This window comes from Mesoplodon bidens (genome assembly GCF_964165515.1).
Source record: "Mesoplodon bidens genome assembly, chromosome: 12".
Taxonomy (NCBI): Eukaryota; Metazoa; Chordata; class Mammalia; order Artiodactyla; family Ziphiidae; genus Mesoplodon; species Mesoplodon bidens.
The window spans coordinates 40,691,284-40,715,221 of NC_138168.1; the positions used below are offsets into that span (position 1 = coordinate 40,691,284).

At 42.5% G+C, this 23,938-nt stretch overlaps 1 protein-coding gene across 1 annotated transcript in view; it reads right to left on the reverse strand.

The window, feature by feature from the left end:
• PREP (prolyl endopeptidase) overlaps nucleotides 1-10,226 on the reverse strand; it is a 140,174-nt gene extending 129,948 nt beyond the window's left edge. The window contains exons 1-2 of the mRNA XM_081251114.1: nucleotides 10,089-10,226; nucleotides 4,822-4,896 (exon numbers count right to left, since the gene is read on the reverse strand). Coding sequence (XP_081107240.1) covers nucleotides 4,822-4,896; nucleotides 10,089-10,133 — 120 coding nt within the window. The 5' untranslated portion in view covers nucleotides 10,134-10,226. The remainder of the gene's footprint in view (nucleotides 1-4,821; nucleotides 4,897-10,088) is intronic.
• Between the last annotated feature and the right edge of the window lie 13,712 nt (nucleotides 10,227-23,938).

A 23,938-nucleotide genomic window follows, 5' to 3' on the forward strand; every position in this document is an offset into this window, starting at 1 on the left:
CCCGTGTCCCCCGCACTGGCAGGCAGGTTCTTAACCACTGCGCCACCAGGGGAGAGCCTGCTGAATGGGAAGTATGGACTGACCACCTGTTGGGACCTGCCTATCTGTCTTCAAATCCTTTTTAATGACTGCAAACCTCCCTCTCTGCCATCTCACACTGAAAACTTCCAAGGTTACCCTGCTGTCCCACTTACCTCAGTGAGATTTCACTATGGTTCAGACACCTCAAGAGTATATCACACTTACGAGATGTCTAAAGGGCTTTTAACCCAGGGCCTTCCCTTTATCTTATTATTGTTTAGGTTGTATTTCCATACAGATGCTCCTAGAATTACAAACACACTTTATAAAGTTGTGGTCACTGGGAGCACTACAATCTTGCATCCTTCTCCCACTTCATGTTCTACCTTAAGCACTTTTTCACTTAGTAAGCAATCTTTACAGCCCAACATTTTAATAGAGGCATATACTATGTCGTTAAGCAGATCCACCAGATTTGACCTAAACACTAAACTATTGTTGGAAATGGTGATTTCCAATTTTTCACTATTAAAAATAATGCCCCAGGGGCTTCCCTGGTGGCGCAGCAGTTGAGAGTCCGCCTGCCGATGCAAGGGACACGGGTTCGTGCCCCGGTCCGGGAAAATCCCACATGCCGCAGAGCGGCTGGGCCCGTGAGCCATGGCCACTGAGCCTGCGCGTCCGGAGCCTGTGCTCCGCGATGGGAGAGGCCACAACAGTGAGAGGCCCACGTACCGAAAAAAAATAAAAATAAAAAAAAAATAATGCCCCAAACTGGCCCTTTTCTAGATCTCCCTATTTCTGAAGTGACACTATTACTCTCCCAGTAGGCCTGAAAACTCTTCTTCCTTAAGTATTTGCTTTTTGCTATCAGGTGGGCTGATGTCTCATCATTGCTATTGATTTTACATTTATTTGGTACATACTCACTTCACCGAACACATTAATTCTAAAAAGTTTTCAGGTGTTTCCCTGAGGTTTTCTAGACACATAATCATAGAATCTATAATTAATGATAACTTTATTTTCGCCTGTACAAATTTCAGTTCATGTTTTATTGCACTGGTCAAAGCTTTGCAAACATACAAAAATAGTAGTGACAGAGATATTCCAGCCTAGTGCTTAAGTTGTTTTGAATATTTATCTTATTAAAGTTATTTCTATTTTTAGCTTTGGATTTTCTTTAATTCTTAAAATATGAACTAGGTTAATTATATAATATAGGTTTACTTAATCTATGAATATAATAATATTAAATTGTTCTTGAATTCCTGTGACAAATTCTGCTTTTTTTTTTAACCTGCTAACATTATTTATAGTCTTTACAACTATATTCACAAGAAAGGTTGGTCCATATCTTAACTGTCCAAAATGGTAGCCACTAGCCACATGTAGCAAATGAGCAACTGATTATGTAGCTGGTCTGAATTGACATGTGCTATAAGTATAAAATATACACTGGATTTTGAAAACTTAGTTTAAAAGAATGTAAAATATCTTAACAGTATTTTATATTCATTACATGTTGAGATGTTAATATTTTGAGTATACTAGATTAAATTATTACAGTTAATTTCATCTGTTTCTTCTTACTTAATGTGGCTACTAGAAAACTTTGAATTATCTACGTGGCTTACATTATATAATCTATTGGGCAGTGCTGGAACACTGTTTCCTCTTTACAAAGGTTGAATTGACCTCAAAGAAACAACTGAGTTGTGTAGGATCTTCTACAAACTGGAACACTTGCTATAAAATAGGGTTACGTGGGCCTTCACAGCTTGAAAGAATTCACCCAGATTCAAGTCCCCACCACCACTGTCTTTGAGCATTTTCTAAGTTACAAGTCTGCTCTGAGATTCTTTTATAAAGGATAAAGCCTCAAACGCCCGGAACTCGAAGAGTTGGATAACCTATATTAGATACTAGATTAAATCAAGGACTTACCGATAGCATTTCAGATCTTAGTATAAATGAGCTATCAATGTTCCTCACTTCTGGGCTGTTTTTTTTATTGAAAATGTAACAAGCAGTTTTTCTTCGATTTAGAGGTTATGTGAAGATTTTCCTCTTTACACCAAGGTATGGCTAATACACCTGTGTGTACATGCCTCTAACTGTGAGTAGAAAATGTCCCTGCTGCTCTTCTGAGCGTTAGAAAAACACACTCTGTCTTTTCAGTCTGAGACCGAAATTTCACTCATCAGATCTCAGATGACCACTAGCTCCCATCAATAATGAGGGTGTTTAAGGGGGGACTGGGCAAGGTGTGTATGGAGGATGCGGGGAGAAGGCACGAGCTGCACAGCCCTCTGACACCTTAGGTACACCGTCTGAACAGGTTAGTGTGGGAGGGGGGTGGGGGGAAGCCGAGGGCACCTGCAGGAGGACATACAGAGTCCCACAGCAAGCACAGACATGAATATATTCCTATAGCTTGCATTTCCAAAGCTATTACACCCAGAGTCTTTGATCTTTTATCATTTCTTTAATGTGAGGTTGATAACCATCTGGACTGCCTGGCTTCCACTCTTACGAGCTACGTGAACTTGGACATGTTACTTAATCATTCTAACTCCATTTCTTCAATAAAAAGGCCTATGTCTGAGTTTGAGAACTGAATGGGACAGGGTATGCAAAGCTACCAGGGAACTGCTCTGCCCACAGTAAACCACCAATGTATACCATGAAAACAACAGTGTATACATCAGTGTCATTAGCGTCTATCCAGTGTTGACTGCAAGATCACCAATCGGCAAAGTTTCATCTGCTAGTAAGTGGCTCGTCAACCACAGGACCAGCCATCAGCAATTAAGGAACAGCAAAGTATGCATCCATTAACACGTAAACAAAAACTGGGTCGTTCCAACACAGCTGCATCACTCAAGCACCATCAAAGGCTGAAGGAATCCAGGTTGTACCCAAAACCTCAGACAAAGTAATCGTCATAGAGACAGTCCTTGGGGATAGTTTTCCAGCGATGGACAGGAAGTTCATCTCCTTCCCTCCATTACAGGCTATGAAGCTGCCTGTGACTCTCCATTCCCAGGCTCAATCCCCGTCTCGGCTCAGCCCAAAGCTGGACGGTCAAGGTCATCTGTGGCAGAGTGGAGGTGAGGAGGCGGCCCACACCTGCTCCCGGCTCCGCTCAGCCCCACCTGCGGAGCTAGAGCCTTTGCCTGCCCCTGAAATGACCCATTTGTTTCTCACTTGGGGGTGGCTACCCATCAACCTCTATAACCCGCTGCTTCACCAAAGGAAAATGAAAACCCAAATACCAATCATTCTCACCCATGAGACCTCTGTCTTTCTTGAAGGGAATCAGGAAAGGGTGAGAATGAGGGAGCCTACACAGAAGTAAAAACCATGAGAAAATCTCAAAGTGGTGGTGTGCTGACTTCAAGGGAAAGGATAGGGAAGAAGGTTTAAGAGTTTCTGCAGTGGGCAGAGGAGGAGAGAAATGCTAGCCACGAAGAACAGCTGAGGGCGGCAGAAAGGAAAGCAGGCAGGCCAGCGCTTCGGAAATGAAGAAGAAAGACTTGATTCCTGCCTCTACTTTCTCCTCTTCCATGTATCATCGTGCCTGCCTAAGCCCTTCCCTGCACTCCGTTCCTGGTGAAGCTTTTCCCTAAGGACATGAAGGTGGTGGAGTCTGCAACCCCACCGACCAGGGAGTGTGAAAGGGTTGGGGATGGGGCATGGGCAAGGAGAGAATCCCCATTCCACTAGCTAGGTCCACATCAGAAGGGAATGTCTTCCTGGAAAATCTGAAGTGCCTTGGAAATCTGAGTTCAGTTCTCCAGAGAACACTGGTATATACGGTGGCAAGGGACCACAAGATATGAGCGCAGCTAAGATATAGGCTTTTAGAAGCTGGCCTAGAAAACTACTTAGCGTACATTAACATTTTTTTTTTTTTTGATGGGAAATGTCCTCTGGGATTCTAAAGAAGCTCAAATAAACTTCTGGAATGCTGAGCACATTAGAAATTGTATACATATTTTTACATACTAAGTTAGCATGGCTATAAATAAAAGAGTCAAGGAACTTGGAGTAGATTGGAGAAACACTATTCCCTCAACCAAGCAAACTTAACCACATAGAGTATATGTAAATAATGACTCTCAAATGACAAGTCTTGGGCACTCCAAGGAGGAAAAAATATCCATGGGACATGGCACTTAGAGGTAAGCTTCGTTAACGAAATGAGACTTCAGCTCAAAATACTACGTTTCTCCAAAGGAATAGGAAAGCCTCATATTTTTAGACAGCGTAGAAAATTCTCCCCCCACCCCCTTATAAAAGATAAGATACTTAGAGTTTAGTTTCCTTATAATTTTATTGTTGTTGCATTAAAATCAATAAGCAATCTATATGACCAGCATTCAGTTTTCAGGACCTGGTACTTCTTAAATATATACACTTTTCTTTCCTTTGGAGGAAATGTATTAGGCGATTTTTTCCTTGACCTAATTTTTCTGTAGGTTTTCATTTTCCTTTGGTAAAAGTCCGTTTTCCTTCTCTCAAATACTTTCATTTCAAATAGCTGGTTCATTAGTGACCCCATAAACCGTACACGTTATGCAAAACAGTTACGTGATCTTCTGTGGGGCTGAACATACTTTCATCTCTTTCCCATGAATCACTTCACAGAAAGCGCTAGTACCAACGTGCCTATTCACCCTCTCACTGCAGACAGCACAGGATGATACCAGAGGGAAACGCCACGGTTACTGATGTCTAGGGTTTGGTCTGAGCTATGAAGGCCGCCTTATCTTTAATCATAAAACCCGAATTTACCTTTGTCTGCTCGCTGTCTGGGTCTTCAAGCCAAGCGTAAGGGTCACAGATTTTATGCCCGTGATAATCCTGTACCTGCAAAAGACCAAATATGGTATTAGATAACTAGTGTCTAATCCCAATTAAGTTACTACTTTCCGAATGTGGTAGAGAGATAGGAAAGGGGCAGGCAGAAACAGCCCCATTGGCTCACTGGCAATGTGTCTGCCCAAATTACCACATGAACCGAAGCTGGCAGGTTCTCAAAGGTGTCAAGCCACCCTTCATGAAAAGAACGTTTTAGCTGAAGAGGGAAGAAAGATGAAAGGTCAGAATAGGAACCGCTCCATCTGTACAACACAAAACAAAGGCCTGCCGCTGTGCTAAAGAAACTTGAAAACGTGTTGTCGGTCGCAAAGCGCAGAATTACACAATGCAGTGGGGATGCCGGAAGGGCACGCTTGGGAGGGTGCCACCACACACGAGTGCATTGCCCTGTTCTTGCTAAGCTGACTGATGCTTAGAAAATCTCCCTACAGTGTACAATATGATCCGTTGTGCCTTTAAGTCTGAACTGCCAAAAAGCAAGTTAACTAATGTGCAATGATGCTAAGTGACGTCAGCTGAGAAAGCTGACTTACGTGCCATAAAAGAACGTTTCTAAAACTGAAGCTTTTCTTCCGTTTAGTGCATTGTTATGAAATGCTTTCTTTCACTGTGTAGAAAAGGAGGCACAAAGGCATCACGCATTGGGACTACCTTGATATCTGATGAATAAAATTGCCGAGTGCAAGAAAGGCCCGACTGAGGGGACACTTCCAGGAGCGCTCACAGGGGCTGATCTTCAGAACCACGTGGGAGCTTCTGAAAAACCAAATTCCTGGGCCTGCCCTCAGAGACGGACTGAGACCAGAATGACAGGGAGTCGCCACTCCCCAGGTGATGATGCCTAAAGAAACTATCCACAGGTAAATGTCTCTACAGAACCTCTCCATTTCATACTCACGTGATTCATCGAATCAAATGAAACCACATGGACAACGTCTTTCCAGTCAAGTCTCTCTCAACAACTCAATAACATTCCGGCTAAGGCTTCTTATATGAGGCTGTCCAGAAGACTACCAGTGCCTCCAATGAGTTTTGCATCTGTCTCCTTGTTTTGTTCTACGATACCAAAATGTAAGGGCTATTTCTGAAGGAAAGAGAACACTCTCCTGGAAAAGGAAAACCTGCTGTTTCTACTGCTGGTCAAAGTTTCAGCGTGGCTGCTGGCCAACTGAGAAGAATCTCCCCCAAGCCTCAAACCTCAGGCTTTTCTGCAAGGGGTCAGCATCTGTCCTCATCTGGTGCCAGAGGAGGGCACCTGGGGAAATGCACACCTGGAAGAACGGGCAGTTCAGGTGGAACACAGGAACTGTTCTCAGCAAACAATGACTGACAAGTGCAACTGACAAAATCAGATGAAAGTCTTCCCCATGCGTCTTCCTGAAATTACCAATTTTCAATCCTTACCAAAAGCCTCTCTAAATTTTAGCTGATTATCCTCACTGAAGAAACGCCTTCTGTCTTTTCTTCTCATCTGCAAGTGTCTTACATTTTATACCCCTTGGAATGGTTACAAAATATGCTTACAGTAACAACCATCTTTTCTCTGTCAATAAGGAATCAAAAAAATGTAAAGTTGTGAAAGATCTGCCAATCCGGTATTTTTAGGAGTGAGGTCAGACACACGATGGCAACACGCCCAGGGCCACACCGAGTTCAGAATCAGCGCTGTGACGCCAAACAATCTGCCAACAGCTTTTCCCCAAATATTCCTTGAAGGGGACAGACTGGACACTTAACAAATGTTCCTCGATTATGATGCTACTAGAACTCAGACATATCCAAAGACTTAACTTTTCGTAAAGAAGGGGAAAAGATTAACTGCAAGTCATCTTAGTATTATGACTAAGTGAAGGTGCTGCCAAGTGCTAGACCCAAAGCAATGAACATTTGCTGAATATCCACATTGTTGTGCCTGATGCTTTAAAGCAACCCTGTAAGAGAGCTGATGATATTCCTATTTTCCAAACTGCAGAATGCAATTCACAGAGACTGGAAGGCCACAGACTTACTGTGAGCTAAACACTGCGCCATAGCCACGTTATCTATTTGGTCCTCACTGGGAGGTTATTACCAACTCATTTTTCCAGATGAGGAAACTGAAGCTGGAGAGAATTAAAGCAACTGACAAGGGTCAGATCGTTAATAAGTGGGAGGGAGGACTGTGACCCACCTTGAGCCGACCTCAAAGCCTGTGGACTCAACCTTTGGCTAATGAAGCAGGCCAGTTCTGAACTGGCAGGTGCACAGCTGGACCTTGACTCAGAACCCAGTGTATCTTACACTGGACTGCCTCCTGAATGGTGTTTACCTCTGAGCAAACAGCCCCATCGCCATCTAAAGCAACTGAAGTTAGTTATCAAGCAGACATGTTTAACCAGGACAAGAAACTGATTCTCTCCAGGAGAACCCCAGGAGCCAAGTGCCCTCCCCCCATCCCGCCCGCTCCCTACGTTTTTCTTTTACAAGACGATACCCTACAAATGGGGTGATCTCATAGCTACATCCCCTGAAGTCAAGTTGTGCAGTATCTGATTCTCCCATCTGATTTAAGTTTGCAAACCATGCCTTATTTTCCCAAGAGGCTTTAAAAATAAGACACGGTTACTGTTCAATATTTCACTTGTATTGTTCAACAGCTCACCTGCTGCCTTCAGGACGAAGTGCAGACTTGTACACACAGCACGCAGAGCCCATCAAACCTGGCCCCATTTTCTTTTTTCTCCCTTTCCAGCTCCCTTCCAAGCTCATCCACCCACGGATATTCTGGTCACAGTGGCCTTCCTGCCATCCTAAAACAAATGCAATTCCATGACTGTTCAGCCCTACATAACGATGACTTTAAGTCACACGCCAGGAATGTCCTTTCTACCTTAACCAACTGGCCGACTTCCAGGCTCAATTCACATACTGTCTCTTCCTACTGGTGGAAATTAATCTCATCCTCCTCTGTGTTCTCCACTCACCCTATACATTCTTCTAAACGCTGTAGCAGGCCCGAATTCCCTGAGGGCAACACTCTCGGGGGACGGGCAATGGCATTACAGTGGAATGGCAAGGTTTCCAAAACTCTGCTCACTAAAGCAGAAATCCACCACAAAGGGTTGCATGCTCCAACCCCACAGCGCAGCAGGAGACTGTGCAGTGGGTAGCTGGAATATGCTCAAGGGAGAGAGACAGAGAGCTACAGCAATCTCTAGCACCTGCTGGAGAGAAACGAACCCATCCTAGAAATCAAGGCTACAATTTGAGCAAATGCATAAGTCAAGACTAGGGTTAGTAATCAGGACTCTGTCACAGGAAAAAGATAGTCCATGCAGGCTATCAGGGCTGGGATAAATACACTGGGATCCACAGAGCAGGGTCCAGGCTGGACCAGAACCACATTTCCTTGGCCTTGAGGTTGATCATGAGTTCTTTGATGAAAAGGAACTGGAGAGTATTAAAATCCATGGTATACTCTTTCAAGTTAATTGTTCATAAGCTTTCTGATGTCTTCAAAAAAATCCTCACTTAACCCTTTCAAGAACTGTAAACCACAGAGAAGTGAACTGTAGGATTTTGGTAACCCGAAAAGGGAAAAACTAAGCAAGAAGCAACCCTGCCTTTAAAAATAAAACAAATCTAAAACAGCACTTATCAAACCACATAATAGTTCTTTATAAGTTTATCTCTCCTGAAAACTCAAAGATCCTCAAGAACCAAACTGAGATATTCATGTCTTCCCGTTACTAAAGTCTGTTACACTGCAGGGCTGGACCATCATGTGAATGAATGAATGATGATATTCTTATTACAGCAGCAAGTAAGCTCTGTGATTAACCAAGCCGGCCCTAATAGTTCATATATGGGAGAGAAGGCCTGTAACAGGTAAGTGATCTGCCAAAGAGCATCCAGCGAGTGAGTGACAAAACCAGAACTAGCGCTCAGTGCTTCTTACTTGGTCTCTCCTCTTTTCCATTCCTGCTGGATCACTTTACTCCCAGACACAAAGGAAACAACTCTCTGAACCACAGGGATAGAGCTTCTTGGGCGTCAGAGTAAATTTAATAAGCAAGCAGCTGAACAGGCTGAGAAAACATGGTTACCAGATGACCACAGGTCAAAGAAACCATGGATGCATCAGTGTCACTTGGAAATCTTAATTTAAAACAATACGTCCTTTACTCTAAAGCCCCAGTACCCTTTATCCCCAAATGAGACTGCCTTAAAGTACAGACTTTCTGGCATAAATCGGGTCAAAGCAAATAGAAAAAACCTAGAACTGTATCATACAAAAATCTTTTTTATTTGGATTCCATTTTAAGTAATCTGAAGAATTTGGCTATTCCTACCAGAATCATGCCCACAACATTTGGATTTACTCCAGTTCTTAAAATGCCAAACTAATTTTTACACACACAAAAAGTGTTTGCCCAGAATTCCACCATGAGGACCTCAACAGTGACCCTGAGGTCATCTACAGCTGAGGGAAACGGTGGCTAACCCCTGCACTAGGCAAAACTTCATTCTTTAAAAGGCCATCCTCTCCCCTTCTAAGACCTCGTCTCGCCCCCACCAACTCCTGTTCTAGTTTAGGAACACTCGGATCAACACTGCCACAGCTCGGGGCCCTGCTCCACCTTCCCCAGGACTCTACCTCGGCCCTGCATCCCCAGCGCCCGTCGCCCAGCGCTCGGCCAAGGGCAGGGGAAGCGCTCGACACACGTTTTAAAATCGAATGAATGAACTTCAACTCTTAAGTATTTTTAATTTGTGAGTTGAAAAAGTTTGCTTTTGTTTTATAATTGGACATCACCTACACGCATACACACTTTTTCCTACCACCATATTTAAGCCAGAGCCTCCTCCAGTCAAAAAGCAGTGACACGTTCTGTCTTCCCACTCCCTTAAGATGCCCATTCCCACCTGGGCGTCTGCCCTTGACCCCGCTGATCTTCTCAGGAAGCGGCCCAGCGGCGGCTGTCCACCGACTCCGCCGCCAGCAGGCGGAGGGTGACCGCCACCAGGGCCCCCTCGGCTAGGGAGGAGCCCGGCGCCCCCCACCCGGCCTTGCAAACAAAGGCCGAGGGGGAGGGGAGGGGGAGGGGAGGGGGAGGGGAGGGGGAGGGGAGGGGGAGGGGAGGGGGAGGGGAGGGGGAGGGGAGGGGGAGGGGAGGGCAGGGGGCGGCGGGGGTACTCACGGCGGTCTCATCGCGGTACACGTCGGGGTACTGGAAGGACAGCATGGCCGGGGGCGCGGGGGCGGCGCGGGCTCCGGAGCGGTCGCGAGGGGGCCGGGCGGGCCGCGGGGAGAGGCGGGGGCGCGGGCCGGGCGGCGGCGGCGGCGGCGGCGACGGCGGCGGCGGGCAGCTCTCGGCCGGCACTCACGACCGGACCTGCGGCGCGGCGGCGAGGACTTGCGGGAAGCAGGAAGGAGCTGTCGGCGAGGCCGGCAGCCCCTCCCCGGCGGGCGGGCCCAGCGGCTGCGGCGGCGACAAGAGGAAGGGGGCGGAGCCGTGCGTGAGTCAGGCCGGGCGTACAGCTCCCTCTGCAGGAACGCCGGCCGCGCCCGCGCCGCCCGGGCCCAAGGACTACTGTGCCTTGGCGCGCGGCGCACCCACGCCGGGACCACCGCCCCGGGCATCCCCCGCCACACCCACCATGCCACGGAGCCGGCCCCACGCCCGACACGCCGGCCCCGGCCACCGCGCCGGGCACACGTGCGGTCACGCCGGCGGGGCCACCACGCCTCCTGCCCCCTCCCGCCCTCCCCCCCGGCTGGCCGCTTCGCCATTGCCGCGCTCGCAGGGCCTCCCTCGAGCAGAATGAACCGCAGGGTTTGCGTATTCGATTCCCCCATCTTCCTGTTCCCGGGCTGGGTAAGGGAGGCGAGGAGAGACCGGGCCTCTCCCCAGCCTTGAGAACGAAGGGCTTGAGGTGACCTAATTTACACTGCCTGTGACCCTGGACTTGGGAAGGAAGGACCATAAAGGAAACACACCTCTTTTCTCAACCCCCCTGGTGGGCGCTGTGTGGTTGGACAGCTGGGTTATTTAGGTGCGATGGGGTGTGAGTAAGACAATGGATGAGCCCTTGAGATTTACCAGTTGAGAGAGGACCAAGGTGGGAGGACTGGAAATCATCTAGGGTCTTTTGTTCATACTGCCGGTTCCTTTATCGGCATCTCTTTTCTGTCACTGTGTTTGTTTATTGAGCATCTTTTATGGGGGGGGGTGCGGGGAGGTATTAGATGCTTGACCTCAAACCCATGAAATTTTAATAGTTACATTTATTCATCCTCGGGCTAGTGATAACATGTTCCGGCCTTGCTTTCCGGACCATCAGGAAGAAGCTTTATAGCCCCAGTTATCAGAGCTATGGTGTGTGCCCAATGTGTTTTGTACTCCTGGCTGGAGTCCTGGGAGGAGGGCATGGGTGTGACCAGAAAGTCCTTCACGTCCTGAACTCCAGGAGGGCACGGTAACTGTGGTAAACCTGTGTCTTCTGTTTCATTTTTATTACCATCCCAACTCGGTGCCTCACCCACAGTTCAGCGTTTCTGTTCGTGGTGGGATGTTTGATAATCATGTCTTGCATCTGTTTCCAGACCCATTCTCCTTGGGCAACCTGAGAGTCCTCAGTTCCAGGAGAGCTCACACTACTGATGCCAACTTTGTGCAAACAAACACAGAGGCTTGGCACTCTGCAGCCCAGTCATCACCTCCTGCCTTGCCTGCCTGTCACCTGGCCCGGGGGCCAGCAGTTATTACCTTAGGCTTCTGCCACTTGTGGTTGTTTTTTAAGGGCAACCTAAGAACACCTGTCCCAGCAGATTCCCTAACAACAACAACAACAATAGTTAATGCTTATTAACTGCTTCTTATATGCCAGGAAATTACCTTATTTAAACTTTATGAGATAAGAACTAATAATATCCCAGTTTTGCAACTGAGGAAAATGGGCTGTCTTTAGCCCAGGACTTCACACATAATGGGGAAAAAAAAAAGATTCAAGATTCCCAGATTGCTCTGATGCCAACACTCATTCTAACCACTCGGATGGTTTCCCTCTTCACAAATAAGTAGCATTCTGTGGTCTAACGCACACCTGTTAATAGGTGGAACTTCCCTAGGACTTCATCTTTTCAGGACCTGAGGTAGAAATTATAGGAATTGTGGTACCCAAAGGGCAAATCACAACTCAAGTAACATCCTGTTTCCCTCCAGGCAGTTATCCTGGTGCCCAGCTCCTCTGGTCCCTGAAAGCCAGAGGTTTGTACGTGGCCCAGGCAGTGCAGTGAGCCGCCAGCAGTAGACAGTCTGCACCTGCAGTGAGGTGACAAGGAGAGGGAGAATGGATAGCCCTGTCCCCCCACCGCTGGCCTGGCGGATCGTACACTGCCCACATTTGCCATGTACTTGGTAGGTGGTGTCTGCTTTCATCCTCCTAACAAAGACATTTTGCAGATGAGGAAAAGGAATCTCAGTAGCTTTAAAGGAAATTGTCCAATGTCATCACCCAGCTAAGACACAGCCAAGATTCAAATTCAAATCCATCACTTGACTGCAAAGTCCCTGCTCTACCTTGACCACAGAAAATAGAGAGAAGGGAAGTATTTGGGCCATCTCAGAAAGGGAAGTGCTCCCTCCAGAATAAAGCTCAGAGTGCTGTTTGACACCCGTCACTGCACACCATTTGCAGGGGAATTACAGAATTCACACTGTGGTAACTCATGCTCTAACCCAGAACAACTCTTTCCCACAGCACAAGTCCTTTTGGGGATGGGGACTAGCAGAGATACAGAAAGACCTCCAGGGAAGCCGGCAGCCCCTTCTCTAGTGCCTGACCTCAAACTTTGCACCCCACTCAGAGTCACCAGAGTCACCCTCCTAAGGAGGCAGGCTAGTGATCATTTACTGCTGCTTGGCTATCTCAACCCCACTCCAAGTTCTTGTCAAAGTATTCCTCCCCACCAACCAGAGTTGACTTCTGGTAAATGCACAAGGATGCTTAGTCAATGGGGTAAGTGTAGACTGAAATCCACCTCACCCTCCACTTGCCACTCTGCGTACACGGGCCGCGTTCACCTGGAGGAAGGGCTGTCTTTATCGTCTCATAAAGGTCCGCCAGCAAGGGGCTGCATCTGCCCCGGGGGAAGCCTATTTCTCTGATTCACACCAAGAGTGCCGTCTTGTTAGCTAGCACCCCTTAAAGCCTGATACCTCGTGTGCTTGCCCCGATGAGCCATCCTTTAATTTGACTTCTGGTTTCCAGGTAACTAGCTAATTACCCTGACTGATTGGTGGAGTGCAGTCATTTACAACTGCTTTCCCCCAAAGATTTATATTATGTTTTCCAGTGTGACTCAATGGAAGTTCGTGTATATTCCTATATGCAAAGCATCATGCTGCGTGAAATAGCACCTGGAATAAGAGTGAGGTTCTCTTCTTGGCCCTGCCACTAACTGTTTCACTGTCTTTGAATGAGTCCTTACATCATCACTGTTTTTAATCTACAACAGGAGAGAATTGGATCAAGTGGTTTCAAAGAATTCTAAGATTCTTTAGTTCTAATTAAGAACTCAAATGAAGATGTAGGAGCCTCACAGCTAACTCAGGAATTAAGAACGAAGTTGCCCTGGGGGAGTGCTGGCCATACCTTGTGGACAGATGAAGGTAATTGTCTATCTACTGAAAGGGCTTTCTCTGTAGTTTTCTTCTGTTTTCAAACCATCCACAACTGCAGATTTGGCTCAGAGGCCATTGCTGGGCCTGCAGTTCTTACTAAATTCATAGATCTGATCATTTTAGGAACTGTAGCTGTCCCCTTCTAATACTCTTCTCTTAATATAGCTATGTGGTTAAAAGGTTATGTGAGGTGTCTGGAATTACAGCTGTGAAGTCTCCACTCACTCCTCCCCTTCTCAACTTAATGCCTAACTGAATTAAATACCAGAATGAGAGGAGAGAGCTGAATTAAATCCAGATAAAATTGGGCAGAGAATGTGGATCAAGAATGAATCTGGAGTATTTTTCCACTTCAGCTTATGGAACTTATTTATACCATTTCTAATGAGGTTCCCAAGCTAGGTGTGTTTCCGAATCAGGAGAGAGAAATCTTTTTTCCTATTCTGTTATTAGGAGAAAAATCAGGTGTGGCCCCTACATGTAAAATGAACTTGTTTCATTTAAGCAAAGAAAGATGATCTATTCATCTGTTTTAAATTTAGAACTTAATACCTTTCAGCAAATACAACATGCAATACAAAAATGTGCCTGTTCAAAATTCTTGGCTATCAAAGTAGAGATAGGAGATTAGGAAAGAACAGAGAGGAAAAGAAAATGAGATAGACAAAGCAAGATGGAGATACAGCATCCCAGATATGATATGGAGGAAAAATAAGCACAAAAAGATAATATAGAGACACAATAAACACAGGACAACACATGCAGAAAACCAGAGCTGGACACACAGAGAGCCTTTCACAGAACAACACATTATATGACATTTAGGATATTAATGTTAAAAATTTTAAGTTCCGTTGGAACTTTTACAACTCTGGGTAGTAATGATGGACCTGTTGGTGTTTTTCCTCATTAATCGACACTAAGCAGTGTATCTAACCTGTGCACTAGAGGTTCTCTGTCCTGTTCAGTACCTCTGAGTCTCTCTGGGCTTACTGAGTAGCAACCAGACTGTTTTCCCATACACTACTGCTTCTCTCATGCAGTTCTTACAGGTATCATCTTGAATTAGCTAATTCTGAAGAATTAAATCTACATTCAAGTTCACTGTGCTGGTCTTCCTTGACATTTATAGTTTAACCATTTCACTGTATGCCTCAGCATTGTATTATGGCCTCTAATATATAATTAGCACTGGGAAACACTGGTCTTCAGCCCATTACTCTCTGCACCTCTGGAGATTCAGGGTTCTATAAAACCGGAAGAGTCTGGCGCCCCGCTGGTTTAGAGGCTGCCTCATTCCCTAGGGCAATCTAAGTTCTCGAAGCCTGGTCTTGCTGACAGCTCACGTTCCATTAAAAGGTAGCTGACAGACTGTGTACTGGCCTTACCATTTCCCTCCTTATTTGTGGGGGAATGCGGAAAGAAAATCTCTTTATTGTCTTTATAAAAGTACTACATGCAGACTTCTAGTTTGGGCGATAGGGTACACTAGATAGTTCCTGCTAAAGAAAGGATTGTTAATGCATCTCCAGGCTCCCAGGGACACCTTGCTCACTCCCTCCAAACAGACTGGCCATTAAAAAAATATGAGCAGGGCTTCCCTGGTGGCGCAGTGGTTGAGAGTCTGCCTGCCGATGCAAGGGACACGGGTTCGTATCCCGGTCCAGGAGGATCCCACATGCCGCGGAGCGGCTGGGGCCGTGAGCCATGGCCGCTGAGCCTGCGCTCCGCAACGGGAGAGGCCACAACAGTGAGAGGCCCACGTAACGCAAAAAAAAAAAAAAAAGAGCAAAAACAGGAGAGTGTGAAGCAACAGAGTTACCAGGATAAAGAATTTCAAGGGGCATCATTTGCACTACATTCTATGTATATGTTACTCTCTGGAATTGTGCAATTTAGTTTCCATGTACAGACTTCAGAAAGATTGCTCTCCAAACAAATGACTATCTGAGTTGTCTGTTAAAAGGGGTCATCTTTGTAGGAAAGCATCCTAACGTAGGCCCAGAGGTTTTCTACTCATTAACTCAACCACGTTTTAACTCACAATCACAGATCATGCAAGGAAACGATATTGGCTTTAGTCTGTTAGCATTCAGCAACATTTTCACATTGCTTTGAAATCCTTTGCATTGCTAGAGGCTGTGAACCTGAAAACTACATTTCTTACATGCCCTCGTCAGGGGGTTCCTGGCTAGGTTCTATCAATGGAAGAAAACAGAGATGAGAAGGGATAGGAGGAGAGACACTACTTTTCTCTTTTCTCTTAGGTGCTAGTAATGGCAGGCACCTGCAGGTCCCTGCAGGTTGCTGGAGCTGCAGCATAGTTGGATCTGTGGTAGGGAACCTTCAGCGCCTAAGGGGTCAGCAGCAAATTCGTTAATATCAAAGGCACTGTGGCCTCCCAGTCTCTTGCAGCATCCGTGGGAGTGCAGGCTGTGGCTTCCTATAGAGAAGTGGCAGTAACCAGTGACGGTGTGGTTGGTGTAGCACCACGGGGTCTGCATGACACCACTTCACCCTTTGCTCCCCCAACCTTAGGAGAAAGAGTGGCTTGTGACAGTTATTAATCTCCAGGTAACATTACCTTTCCTTTTTCAATCCTCCAGGCCTATCCTACTTGTATAACAAATTACTTGTATTAAATTCCCCATTGGAATTATCTAGCGTGATTATTTTTTTCTACCTAGACATTTTTTAAACCATAAATAAGAGTAAGAACAAGCAACATGTTTAGACTCTCTGAGGGTTTTAGGTATTGGAGAGATCAAATACATAATGTAGAATGCCAAGATATGAAATGTTTCAAGAAAAAAAATGTCATCCCCTGAATAGTAAGTTGTAAGAAAGTATTAAAATAACCAACTGAATTTGGAAAAAAACAAAATATAGCTTTGAGAAATGAAAAATAAGTTGGTGAAATAAAAAAGTCATGGTTAGATTAAATATCAAATTAGAAAGTTAATTAGTGAACTGAAAGGCAGCTCTGAGGAAATGACACTAAATGCAATACAGAGAGACAAAGAGATGGAAAATATGAAAGAAAAGGACAAGTATTAAATAAGATAGAAAGTAGAAAAAACCATCTGATCATCTCTATATGTTAAGAGAACAATGTTCCATACTCATTCATGAATAAAATCTCAAGGAAAAGTAGGAATAGAAGAGAATGGCCTTAACCTGATTTAGGTAACTATAAAAAACAAAAATAAAGACCAAGAAACCTAACCCCTAAAACCACAATCATTTAAAATATGGACACATTAGAAGTATTCCATGTATAATCTCAAAAGAAGAATAAGCATGCTGCAATACCCACTTCGACTCTACATTGCACTGAAGGATTAGAAAAGAGAAAATAAAACTGTCATTATCTTTATACGGTATAATTGTTTACTTAGAGAACAAAAATACTGCCAAAAAGTTATTCAAGATAAGAGAGTGGCTCACTGTGGCTGGATATATGATCAATGTGCTAAAGTCAACTGTGCTTCTAGGTACATGAACAAACAAATAGAAAAATTAATTTTAAAAAGACCCACTTAGCAACAGAAAGTATAAAGGAGCTGGGAATAAATCTGAAAAAAGATGTGCAAGATCGGACCATAGAGAAACAGAATACCTTCTTAAAAGACATGAAAGAAAACCTAAATAAATGGAGAAATAGCCCATATTCATGGCTTGCTATATTTAATACTGAAAAGATGTCAATTGTCCACAAGTTGATTTGTAGATACAATGGAACCGTAGTTAAAATCTCAATACTTCTACTTTTTTTTTTGGTGGAACTTGACAAGCTGATTCTATAATTTATACAGAAGAGTAAAAGTGTAAGAACTGTCAAAACACTTTTGAGGAAGGAAGGGAAGTTTTCCTATCAAGAATTAATATAAAGCTACAGTAATTGAGATAGGATGCTATATGAACAGGGATAGAAAAATGGAATAGGCTAGAATAGCCACAAACAATCGCACAAATACAGGGAACTTCGATATGTGACCCTGGTGCTATTGTATATTAGTGGAGAATGGAGGAACCACAGATGATCCTTGAACAACATGGGTGTGAACTACACTAGTCCACTTATTTGTGAATACTTTTCAATAAATATATTGGAAAAGTTTTTGGAGATTTGTGCTAATTTAAAAAAACAGATGAACCAAGTAGCCTAAAAATATCAAAAAAATTAAGAAAAAGTATGTCATGAATGCATAAAATATATGTAGATAGTGGTCTATCCTTACATAGGCATAAGGTAATAATATTTAATATAACATTAATAATGTGTTAGCTTTCTTACTGTTTTATAACTTTGCTTTCAAAGAATCACATTACTGTAGAGTATGCCTCTCTCATAGTTGGACAAACTGCATATCAGTCTATTATCACAGGTAAGTGGTTTAAAAAAAAAAGGTAACAACGTTTCTAACTCATTCATATAACTGTAGTACTGTATGTCATAAAAATTTTATAATGACTCATTCATTAACGTGTAGCCTGCTGTGAAGCAATCACACTGCTTACACTAGGCTATCACATTGAAGCTTTTTCATTATCAATGCATGAATTGTGAACCTGTAAATATGAATTTCTTTTTCATATAATCTCTTCATTTTTGATGCCTAGTGTTTGTAATATATATAACATCTACAGTATTTTGTGTCATATAAGACAATATTGATATAGGTAGTGACAAACAGATGATTCATCTTGCAAAAAAATGATGTAAACTTATGGTATCGATAAATATACTACAGTACTGTAAATGTATTTTCTCTTCCTTATGATTTTCTTAATAACATTTTCTTTTTCTCTAGCTAATTTTATTGTAAGAATACAGTATATATAATACACATAACATATGAAATACGTGTTAATTGACTGTTTATGTTATTGGTAAGGCTTCCAGTCAGCAGTAGGCTATTAGTAAACTTTCTGGGGAGTCAAAAGTTATACATGGATTTTTTTATTGCATGGGGGTCAGTGTCCCTAGCCCCTATGTTGTTCAAGGGTCAACTGTATTTAATAAACAGAGTCAGAATAACTGTTTATCTATGAGGAAAAAATAAAATTGTTTTCCTACCTCATATCATACTGAAATAAACTCCAAAAATAAACCAAACAATAAAAATACCCCAAAATAAACTCCAAAAGGATTAAAGCCAAAATTTCAAAAGCAAAATGTTAAGACTTTTAAACAAAAGCACCGAGAAATTTCCTTCTTAACTGGGGCCAGAAAAAATTTTCTTAAATATGGCACACAAAAAGATCACCATAAAGGACATATTGATTGATTTGACTGCATTAAAATAAAGAACTTCTAGACATCAAAGGACTCTTTGAAGAGAGTGAAAAGGCAAGACACTAACAGAGAAAAGATATTCGCTACATATAAAAATAACTTCCTCTTGGATTGAAAAATGAACAAACAATAGAAAAATGGATAAAAGATACAAATCAGATACAAATTCTGATACAAATCAGAAGGTTAGGGACAGAATGGTAACACATATGATCAATAAACACTCAGAGCTGAACAATAGTATTAATAATCAGAGAAACAGAAATCATGATCACAATGAAGTCTCATTTTATACCCATTCAATTATCAAAATATAACAAATGTGACAGTACTAAATATAGAAGAGGATGTAGGTTCTTAAACAATGCTGGTGGTATGAACATACAATAAAAACCTCATACTACCCTAAAATATAAAGCAAATATTAACAGAACAATAACCAGGAACAAATTCACAATCAAAACAGGAGTTTTAAAATATTTCTTAGTAATTAAAGAGCAAGCAGAGTCAGTAAAAATACAGAAGAATTGAACACAATGATTGACAAATCTGATGTACTGTTTTTTTTTCTTTTCCCCAGAATGTAAATTTTATACTCAGTGAAAATTAATCAGCAATACTGAATTTTCTCTCCTTTGAGAGCCTATTAGCCCTGGGGGATTACCTGCCCAACCAGCCAGTCAGCACCAGTCCTGGGATGCCCCAGGTTGAGCAGCCAGCTCTGTGGGGACCCAGCCCTACCCACCAGTGGGCCAGCACCAGCACTGGGCTCCCCCCCGCCCCATCCCCAAGCAATGCCCAAGGACTCAGCCCTGCCCACCAGCATGCTAGCAGACTTTGCATGAGGCAGATCCTGGCAGCCAAGTGGCCAGGGGCCAGTCCCACCTTCCAGCACACCCACAGTAGTCAGCCCCAGCACAACAGAAGAGCCCATGCAGCCCATGTAGAGGAAACCCCTATAGCATGTAGCTCTGGTGGCCAGAGCAGAGTGTGCTGCTGGGCCCCATAGGACATCTCCTATGTAAGGCCACTTCTCCAAGATCAGGAAACATAACCAACCTACCTAGTACACAGAAATAAAAACTCAGAGAGTTAGGCAAAATGAGGAGACAGAGGAATATATTCTAAATTAAGGAACAAGATAAAACCAGATGAAGAACTAAGTGAACTGGAGATTAGCAAGCTACTCGATAAAGAGTTCAAGGTAGTGATCATAAAGCTACTCAATGAACTTGGGAGAAGAATGGATGAATACAATGAGAAGTTTAACAAAGAGTTAGAAAATATAAAAAAGAACCAAAAAGAGCTGAAGAATATCATACCTGAAATTAAAAATATACCAGAAGGAATCAACAGTAGATATAGAGGAAAAGATAGGTGAACAGATTTCAAACTATACTACAAAGCTACAGTAATCAAAATAGTATAGTACTGGCCCCAAAACAGACACATAGATTAATGGAAGAGAACTGGGCTATTTGCTAATGCCATACACAAAAATCAACTCAAAATGGATTAAAGGGCTTCCCTGGTGGCGCAGTGGTTGAGAGTCCGCCTGCCGATGCAGGGGACACGGGTTCGTGCCCTGGTCCGGGAGGATCCCACGTGCCGCAGAGCGGCTGGGCCCATGAGCCATGGCCGCTGAGCCTACGTGTCCAGAGCCTGTGCTCCGCAACGGGAGAGGCCACAACAGTGAGAGACCCACGTACCGCAAAAAAAAAAAAAAAAAGGATTAAAGACTCAAATGTAAAACCAGAAACCATAAAACCCCTAGAAGAAAACAGAAGCAGAATGTTCTTTGACATTGGTTTTAGCAATATTTTTTTGGATATGTCTCCTCAGGCAAGGGAAATAAAAGCAAAAATGAACAAATGGGACTACATCAAACTACAAAGCTTTTGCACAGTGAAGGAAACAACTAACAAAATGAAGAGGCAGCCTACTGAATAGAAGATATTTGCAAGCAATATATCTGATAAGGGGTTAATATCCAAAATATACAAAGAATTCATATAACTCAACATCAAAATAACATCAAAACAAATAACATAAACAAAAACATCAAAACATCAAACAAAATAACATCAAAACCAGCAGCGACCCAATTAAAAAGATGGGCAGAGGATCTGAATAGACACTTCTCCAAAGAAGATATACAACTGGCAACAGACACATGAAAAGATGCTCAACATTATTAATCATCAGGGAAATGCAAATCAAAACCACAGTCAGATACCACCTCACACCTGTAAGAATGACTATTATCACAAAGGCAACAAATAACAAGTGTTGTTGAGGCTGTGGAGAAGGGGAACCCTCGTGCACTGTTGGTGGGAATGTAAGTTGGTGCAGCCATCACAGAAAAAAATATGGAGGTTCCTAAAAAAATTAAAAATATCAGTACCATACAATCCAGCAATTTCACTTCTGGGTATTTTTCCAAAGAAAACAAAAATACTAATTTGAAAAGATATATGCTCCCCTATGTTCACTGCAGCATTATTTATAATAGCCATGAGATGGAAGCAACTTAAGTGTCCACTGATAGATGAATGGATACATAAAAAGTGGTACATATATATACAATGTAATATTCTTCACTCATAAAAAAGAATAAAATCTTGCCATTTTGCGACAACATGGATGAACCTAGAGGGTATTATGCTAAGTGAAATAAATAAGACAAATACCATATGATTTCACTTATATGTGGAATCTAAAAAACAAAACCAATGAACAAGCATAACAAAACAGAAACAGAGTCATAGATACAGAGAACAAACAGGTGGTTGCCAGAGGACAGGGGAATTTGGTGATAGTGAAATGGATGAGGGAGATTAAGAGGTAAAAACTTCCAGTTACAAAGTAACTAAGTCATGGAGATGAGATATATGGTGTGGGGAATATAGCTAATAATATTGTAATAACTTTGTATGATGACAGTTGGTAACTAGATTTATCATGGTGATCTTTTTGCAATGCATAAAAATGTAGAATCGCTATTGTGCACCTAAACTAATAGAATTTTTTTGGTCAATTATACTTCAATTAAAAAAATAAATAATTAAAATTAAAACGACTAAACTGTACACCCCCCCAAAATTCAAAAAAGTCAGTTAATATAATTTGCCACATTAGAATAAGAAAAGTTATGTGATTATTTTAAGTTTATAGAAACATATTTATTGAAATTCAATATCTATTCATGAGTTATAAATAAAGATAGTATGACTACATATGTATATAATTTTTTTAAAATCTATGCATAAATTATTAGAATTAATAGAATTTAGGGAACTGCGGGTTACAAAATGGATATATAAAAACCAATTGTAGGGCTTCCCTGGTGGCGCAGTGGTTGGGAGTCCGCTTGCTGATGCGGGGGACGCGGGTTCGTGCCCCGGTCTGGGAGGGTCCTGCGTGCCGCGGAGCGGCTGGGCCCGTGAGCCATGGCCGCTGGGCCTGCGTGTCCGGAGCCTGTGCTCCGCAATGGGAGAGGCCACAGCAGTGAGAAGCCCGTGTACCGCAAAAAAAAAAAAAAAAAAAAAAACAATTGTATTCTTAGAATACAATTGGTTTTTATATAATAAATGATGCTAAAACATGAAATATCACAAACGATGATAAAACAATCATCTTAATATAGAAATTTTAAATTTGGACTTATAGCTCATATTATACATAAAAATAAATTCCAGGTAAATTATAGACCTACCACGAAAGAAAGAGCAATAAACTTTTTAAGACAGAACAGGGAAAAAAATCCCCTTAGTTTTAGGATGGGGAAGCATTTCTTAAACAGAAGGACTAACCGTAAAGGAAAAGAATGATAATTCTAATTACATTAAAATTAAGAACCTCATTCATCAAAGTACACCATAAAGAGAGTGAAAGGAAAAGTCTACATTAAAGACAATCATATCTATAGCACGCATAGCTATCAAAATCTAGTATGCAGAATATATTTTAAATATTCTGAGAAATCAACAAGAAAGCATTTATCAGGTCAGTAGAAAATGGACAAAATGTTTAAATAGGCTCTTCATAAAGGAAGAAATCCAAATCACCAATTAACACACAAAATGGTGCTTAACTTCACCAGTAATAGGGAAAATGCAAATTAAAACCACAGTGAGGTACCATGACAAACCCAATAGGTTAGAAAAATTAATTCTGAAAATATCAAGTGAAAGAGAGGATGTAGAGCAAGCGGAACTCTGCTCATGTACTACTTGAGGGGGTCAGAGGGGGCTGGTGGCAGGGGTGAAGCACAGATTTGTAAAACCATTTGGCTTCACCTGGTAACGTTGAACTTGCACATACACCACAACTGGCAATTCCATTAAAATTCCAGTAACGTTCTCCATTCTTTAGAGAAATGTTTACATGTGCACCAGGATACATGTACAATAATGTTTATAGCTGTATTTGAGCATAATAGCGCCAAACTATTAGAAACAAAACATGTCCATTAACAATAGATTGAATAAACTTTGGTGTATGCACACAATAGATTATATAATACATATTATTTTAAAATAAATTTTAAAAATTAATATTTGCTTGACTTTAACAGAAGCAAGAGAAATTGAAGTAAAACTGATGGTGTTGCTGAAACGCAGGTAGACATTTCTTTAAAACTGGAGATGTTAGTTCTCAAGAGCCCTTTGAAGTTAAGGGGGTAATATGAAAAAATGAACAGACTTGCATCTCTTCCCCTCCCCAACTTTTTGCAGAGGTGGCAGTTGAATAAATAATTCATTACAGTTTGAAAAATCAAGATGTCATAGTCTTTATGGAGTGTGCTTGTGTGTGTGTGTGTGTTCTTAACTAAAAGAGTAAATCTCAGACAGTATTTATTGATTTCTTATTCTCCATCCATTCAGTTGAAGTCATTGTGGAAATTGATGGTTTTAAATTCATATTTAACTGATCTTGAATTTCCTGGCATAACCCTGGTATCAAAGACACTAGTGGCCTAAGACTACTCTTTGGGCTTGTTTTGTCAACTTACTTGTCAGATTATGGAGGGAATCTCTTCACCAGATAGCCCACGAAGCTGGTG